This window comes from Sardina pilchardus, chromosome 19 (assembly GCF_963854185.1).
Source record: "Sardina pilchardus chromosome 19, fSarPil1.1, whole genome shotgun sequence".
Taxonomy (NCBI): Eukaryota; Metazoa; Chordata; class Actinopteri; order Clupeiformes; family Clupeidae; genus Sardina; species Sardina pilchardus.
Genome location: NC_085012.1, coordinates 4,354,348 through 4,361,847, shown reverse-complemented (window position 1 = coordinate 4,361,847; position 7,500 = coordinate 4,354,348). Strand labels below are relative to the sequence as shown.

The window sequence follows — 7,500 nt, the reverse complement described above, 5'->3', positions numbered from 1 at the left end:
TGCTGCTCCCATGCTGTTACGGATGCGACTGTAAAGGAGGAAACTGGTGTGTTGTGTGCTGCTGTTGTGTGCTGACTAAGTGTGTGTGTGTTGTGCCATTACTGCTGTGTGTTTACTGCTGCCACAGTGCATGGGAGAAGGTTTCTGTTTCTTTCCTCAATGTGGAAAGAAACAGAATTGGTTTCATTCATTTGAATTGGTTTATTGGTTTAATATATTATGCCTTCTTATGTCTACATAATATGTTAATATGTTTTGTTTTTGTTATAATATGTTAATATGTGTGTGTGTGTGTGTGTGTGTGTGTGTGTGTGTGTGTGTGTGTGTGTGTGTGTGTGTGTGTGTGTGTGTGTGTGTATGTCGTGAGGCATATTCTCAGGATGATGTGTTAATATGTTGTTGTGTGTGTGTGTGTGTGTGTGTGTGTGTGTCTGTCCTGTAGGCGTATTCTCAGGATGCGTATCTCAAAGGGAACGAGGCGTATAGCGGGCATGCCCAGGACATCCCAGAGCCGCCGCCCATCTGCTACCCGCGCATAGAGTCCAAGGCATCGGCAGGCATGGCGCAAACCGCAGAGCATCCGGCACCTTCCACAGCACCGTCCACTCCCCTCCGGACAGCAGTGGCCCCCGCGTCCCCCCCTGTGGCCCCCGAGCTGGGCTACCGGCGGGAGATCACCGTGCCGCCCACCCCCCCCACTTCCGCCTCCGCTTCCGCGCCGCTGCCCAAGAACCAGACGGTGGTGTGTGTGTGCAACGAGAGCGTGCGGACGGTGGTGGTCCCCCCGACGGACCCTTCGTCCTCCTCTTCCTCCTCCTCCGCCTGCTCCGCGGGGGAGCGGGGGGGTCCTCGAGGGCCCCGGTCAGGGCCCAGCCACCGCACCGAGGAGAACCGGCACACGTCGCCCGTCTCTCCCGCCGCTCCCGCCGGGGCGCAGCTGCAGTCGCCCTCGTCCACGTCTCGGCCCTCTGCGGAGACGCCCAGGCGCCCGGGCCCTCTGGTCAGAGCGGGGTCCCAGCTGCACCCCGACGCCTCGCCGCTGACCACGCCCGCGTCCCCCAACCACTACAGCCCGTCTCCACCCGCCTCCACCTCCACCTCCCCCGGCTCCCCGCACCAGAACATCGACTGGCGGAACTACACCACCTACAAGGAGTACATCGACAACAAGCGCCTCTACATGTACGGCAACCGCACCATCCAGGAGCGGCTGGACAGCCTCCGGGCGGCCGCCGCCGCCGTCACCCGCGGCAACGGGGGCGTCTCCCAGCAACAGAGCCCGCCCGCTAACAACGGCGCTAGCAACGCGGCGGGCCTGGGGTCGCAGGTCAGGAGGAGGAGCACGTCGCACGACCGGGCGTACAAGTCGGCGTCGTCGGCGGCGGCGGCGGTCACTCCGCTGCGTAGCGTCTCTCAGGAGCGTCTGCTGGGCCCGCCGGGCGAGAGGGGTCTGTACCGCGACTGGCCACGCAGCGCCTCGCAGGACGCTCTGCCCTTGTCCACCTCGCCCGGGGGCGGAGCCGCTAAACCACGCGCCCGCTCCTGCGACTACCTGGGCAGGCAGGGCGGAGGCGAGGGCCTGGCCGCGCGGCTGGTGGAGATGGACGAACAGCGCCTCCTGGTGATGAGGGGCGACGAGGCGCGGCTCAGCCGACTGTGCAGCGGAGCGGGCAGAGCGGGGGGGTCGCAGCCCCTGAGGAACGCAGCGGGCAGCGGCGCGGGACAGGCCTTCGCTGACCTCTCCACGACCCCCAGAGCGGAGAGCCTGGGCTCCAGCCTGGCCGGTCCCGGCAGGGGCAGCGGCCGGAGCTCGCGGCTGACCGTCAAGGCCGCCAGCCTGGACGCCTCGGCCTCCTCCGCGGCCTCCTACGTGGCCTCGGCGCTGGCCTCCGTCCAGAGCCACATCAACGCCGCCTCGCAGGACTCCGTCAGAGACCAAAGAGCCGTCGCCGTGGGCAACCACCTGCCCCACACGCCCATCCCCCCGCACCTGCAGCCGCGCGGGCGCTCCGAGAGCCTGAAGGAGCCCGGCGGGCGAGAGGTGGGGTCAGCAGCGGGCAGATCCGCCTCCTGCTCCGGCCCGTCCAAAAGCCCCGCCTTAAGAAACTCCGCTGCCATGGCGACCAGTAACGGCACGGCAACCCCACAGCTCCGCTCCCCGCTGACCCGGGCCGAGAGCCTGGACCACGGCGGCGGCGGTCAAGCGGGCTCTCTGGAGGGGGCGGACGCCAAGGTGGTGGTGGTGATGCGGCGGGAGAAGTCCGGCCCCCAGCCCATACGCCACCCCTCCTACATCCTGGCGGTCAACGACGCGGACGCCGGACCCAAGAGCCCTGGCGCGGCGTCGGACGGGGGCGGAGTCTGCTGGCTGCCCAACGACGCCCGGCGGGAGGTGCACATGCGCAGGCTCGGGGAGCAGCACAAGGCGTCCGTCTCCAGTAACCTAGGAGACTCGCTCGACTCCATCCCCTTCATCGGTGAGTAGTGTAGTGCACACACCGTCTCCAGTAACCTAGGAGACTCACTCGACTCCATCCCCTTCATCGGTGAGTAGTGTAGTGCACACACCGTCTCCAGTAACCTAGGAGACTCACTCGACTCCATCCCCTTCATCGGTGAGTAGTGTAGTGCACACACCGTCTCCAGTAACCTAGGAGACTCACTCGACTCCATCCCCTTCATCGGTGAGTAGTGTAGTGCACACGCTTGGAGCTATTGCTGTATTACTGTACACAATGCAGGTTCCTTACATATTCATATACATTAAATACTATATTGTACATGCATTCATGCACACACACACACACGCACACATGCTGTACATACAGTAGTGGTAAATACCTATTCATATGCTCATGCGGATGTGTATATGACATCATGTTTTTGGACAAGCTTGTACAGGTATGTTTAAGGTATGTGAACAGACACATACACACACACACACACACACACACACACACACACACACACACACACACACATACAAGCACAGAGGCAGAAAAATACGCCAGCCCTCTACCGACTTGCTCGTCACTATGGCAACTAGGAGTGGAGGACTAAGACGTGCAGGGGGGAAGAGGCTGGCAGAGGGAGAGGAAATATGCTCCAGGCGGGAGGTTCTGATGGAGAGAGGGAAAGCACACACACACACACACACACACACACACACACACGGGTCTGACCAGGAGGTATGGAGGTGTCGTCATGCCTGGCCACTGTAGGGTAGTGTAACACACACACACACACACACACACACACACACACACACAGCGTGAATGTGAGCTTATGTAAGAGCAGCACAAGCGTGGCAGGGGATGTGTGTTCTGGCACTCACTTTACTGTACCAGAGGAGGTCGCCTCTGGAATCACACACACACACACACACACACACACACACACACACAAACACACACACAGGAACATACAGACACTCACACACAGGTATTTACTGTACCTACCCACAAATTTAAAGAATTATCCCCCTTCACTACTCAGACGTTGTGGTTTTCATGTAAGTTGGGAGGTGTTTTTCCTTCCACAGTCTCTCACACACACACACACACACACACACACACACAAACAACAATAACAGCCACACACACACACACACACACACACACACACACACACACACACACACACAACAATAACAGCCACACACACACGCGCTCTGTCTCACTTCTCACTCGTCACATCGCTGCATATCAGTTACTGGCCTCGGGCTACTTCAGGTGGAAGGAGTTATGAAACAGGGAGTGCTGAGGGCTGTGGATCACTGTGTACACACACACACACACACACACACACACACACACAAGCCCCACTCACCCAGATTTCTGAGCGCTGACCTAAGACTCGCCCCTCCTCTATGTGTATAGTATTGAACGCTGGGCCTGTTCTCATCAGTCCTACCTAGAGACACTAACCTGCACTCATCAGCCCTACCTAGTAACTCGGCCTCTCTCATCAGTCCTACCTGGAGACACTAACTGGCTTTATCTCTGGCGTTAATCGCTGTCTGTCGCCTCCGCTCTTGTGAAACGATTTGCAATGCAAAGCAAGTTTATTGCTCACTGCTTCCATATCTGTGTACAGGTGCTTGATATGGTTTTTCAGCAATGACCAATATAGGCGCTACCTGTTAAGGCAAAGATAAACTCAGCTCACCTCAGGGTTAGGCCCTACAGTACCTGTTAAGGCAAAGATAACCTCAGGGTTAGTCATGCCAGGGCAGGAGTGTGGTCATGCACTGTCTGTCAGGAGTCTGCTATTATGCTTTATTAGCATCATAGCATTACGGGACCCAGCGGCTCTGAAGCGCTACGATTAAGAGGACGTGTAGGATGGCGAGGTGAGCGCTGGGTTAGTGTGTATGTGTGTGTGTGTGTGTGCGTCATCCGGTTCTGAGAAGCCGGTTCACAGATGAGGTCAGTGCACTGCATGAAGTTAGCTGGAAGACACTAGCGCTAACATGCTAATATAGGCCTTCAGTGTGTATGGTTTCTGTTGTGAGCGGAATAGATAAATTGCTTTTGCAGGCATAATTTTTTGCTCTCGAGGAGGTTTGTTGAAACATGTTGTTATTGGAATTTTGAGATTCAAGTGTGCTCTTGTCAGGTAGCCTACCGGGCTTTAGATACTTGGCCCTGTTCCTGTTTCGATTGCGTTGAGACTACCCTAGAAGTGCAGCTGATTTTGGGGGGCCACACCCCCGGGTGAGCCCCCTAGAGAGATTCGACCCATGTGACTCACATGACCCCAAGCTAGAACATGACATCATGTTCTTAGAGGGATAGTGAGACATAATCTAGCCGCGAGGAAGAACAAGAGAGAGACAGAGAGAGAGAGCCAAAGATCAAGTGAGAAAGGAAAGAACAAATATCCCTCCACTTGAGAAGAAACTCTGAGCTCCCTCTCTCCCTCTCTCCCTCTCTCTCTCTATGTCTCTCGTCCTCTCTCTCTCTCTCCCTTTCTCTGTTCCCCTGAAAGCTTTGAAACCTGAGCAAGTTGTCATTCCCAGAATAACACAATGTGACATAACCTAAGAGAACATTCCAGAGGAACAATCTTATATCACAATGCCAACTGTCCAAGAAGGACCGCAAAAAAAAGCGCAGCACTTTCAAACACACCCAGTCGCTGGCAAACAGAGGCTGGTATGTGCCATGTTGTGCTATGCTATGCTATGCTATGCTATGCTGTACTAAGGAATGAGTTATTTAAAGAGAAGCCACATTCCAGCTGCCATGCTCTTTAATCCCAATTAAAATTCTCAGATTCCTGCGGCTACTTGGAAGATTTGTGTTGTGTTATTTTCTGTTCATGCATAGCCATTATACTGTTTTTCAAATCTCGTTGTGTACACGGAGAGCGGGAGCTGTCAAAACAGAAACTCGCTCAGAAATTCAAGCCCGTCAGTGTTGTGTGGAAATAGCTTTGTGCGTTGGTCCTCTGTGTGTGATTTGGATGCAAGAGTGTGGAGTCCGTGGGGAGCCATGTTGTGTCATGTCACATGGCGTCACGTCATGATTATACTGTAGATGTGAGTGAGTTGACGGGGATTGTGACGGTGTGTTGGCGAGATGGCGGGGAGCTTTTAAGAGGCAGACGGGATGACTCTGGAGGGTCAGGAGAGTTCTCAGACTGATCAACCTGCCCAGGCTCGACTCGAGTCTGAGTCACAAACACACACACACACACACACACGCAAACACACTCACACACGTACACACAAAACCTGATGCTTTCCCGGAAACAAAAACGAAAAGGGTTAATCATATCCTCTTGCACAGGCCAAACACACGCGCACACACACACTCACACATACAGTACACTAACAATCACACACATTCAGTGATTTTCCACATTTTTCATTAAAAACTAGTTAGTAAAGTCTCGAGTTAAAGAGAAGGTTACTCTTCAGGCACCAAGTGGCAGCCCAGCCATGAGCCTCGATCCTGGGGCCCATTTGGCATCTTTGGCCTGCTGCGACGGGGGTTTGACCACTTTACAAACATATGAAATTGGCAACATCTGCCCCGCTTGGCAGCGGCGGCCGCCAGGGCTTGGCTGGCATCGCGGGCCACCGAGAGAAATTCCACTGGCACATTCCCGCGGCCGATGGAAACCAGGTCAGATGGTTCATATTAATTTGTGCCACTTAATGCGAAACGCTGCGCTTTGGCGCACAGCGGAATTTAATCTCATATTTAGCAAGAGTTCATTTGCGTTGCTCGTTGCTCGTTCTCCCCCCCCCTCCCCCTGTTTCACTTTAATATTATTTGCGCTTGTTATTTTTGTTGATTATAACAAACGGACTGGGAGGGTTCATTGAAAGAGCATCCTGTGCACAGAGCTCGTTTAGAAAATCCTTTTGATAACATCACTGAATGTAAAAAAAACACTCCTTTGAATCCAAAGAGACTCTGAAACATTTCCAACATTTGTAGCAGTTCCAGTTAACCTTCCTCTCTTCTTACTGTCGACCTGAAGTTTTCAATTAACTTTAGACTTACACAGAATCCTCAATAACCATTCCTTCCTTTAGAGTGAAAAAGGGTGTGTTTTTATTCTGAGCGAGAGGTTGAATCCAGGTCAGAAGATAAAAGCCCAGTCAGAGTTGTAAACGTGGAATAATTTGGTGTGAAGATGTTGCCAAAAAAGGGCGTGTAGGCTGGTCGATAATGAGATCCGATTATCCCTGATGCAACCTATTCACACCCAATCACAATATCCCTACTGGCCTGCTTCAGACAGGAAGTGACATCGGCGACCATCAGCAAACACGGGGAGCTCAATGTCTAGCCAGGGCATTTCCTTGACCAGGGCAAATAAAAGCGGCTGACTCTCCTTCTGCCAGTCAGGTGTTAATTTTAGACGCCTCTGATAACCCGGACAATGATGCAGGTGTGGTCAAGCTGATGTAATACACTCTGCTGTGTGTGTGTGTGTGTGTGTGTGTGTGTGTGTGTGTGTGTGTGTGTGTGTGTGTGTGTGTGTGTGTGTGTGTGTGTGTGTTTGTATAAGTGGGAAAGGTATGGCTTATCTCTGTGGCAGCTGGCAGCGTGGTGAACAAGAGTTTTACTGTGTGCCACGCCACCTCATGTGCAGTGGAGATTGGAGGTTTATTGGCCATTTTCACCGCTAAAGATTCCGTTTCGTGAGATAGCCCACAAAGTGCCTGTTGTTGGTGTGAGTTATTGTTCTTTCTCTCACTTACTGTATTGATCCTCTCTCTTTCTTTTTCCTCTTTATCTCTCTTTACCTCCCTCTCTCTATCAATCTCTCTCTTTCCCTCTTTCTCTCTCTCTCTCTCTCACCCTCTCTCTCTCTCTCTCTCTGTCTCTCTCCTCCTTGTCCTCCTCCCAGATGAGCCCTCCAGTCCTAGTATGGACCATGAGGGCACTGGCATCCTCCCGTCAGATGTCATCTCCGTCGCCCCGGTAACCCCCATCATCACCACCATCCCTCCCAGCCCCACCTTGCCATCGCCCCCGATTC

At 53.9% G+C, this 7,500-nt stretch overlaps 1 protein-coding gene across 2 annotated transcripts in view; it reads left to right on the top strand.

Moving 5' to 3' along the window:
- Positions 1–7,500, top strand: part of LOC134065764 (rho GTPase-activating protein 21-like) — a 115,407-nt gene that overhangs the window by 89,635 nt on the left and 18,272 nt on the right. For both annotated transcript variants that reach the window (XM_062520834.1, XM_062520833.1), the window contains 2 exons: positions 443–2,477; positions 7,369–7,500. The exon at positions 7,369–7,500 is cut by the window's right edge and continues 24 nt beyond it. In XM_062520834.1, the coding sequence (XP_062376818.1) occupies positions 443–2,477; positions 7,369–7,500 (2,167 nt within the window). The remainder of the gene's footprint in view (positions 1–442; positions 2,478–7,368) is intronic.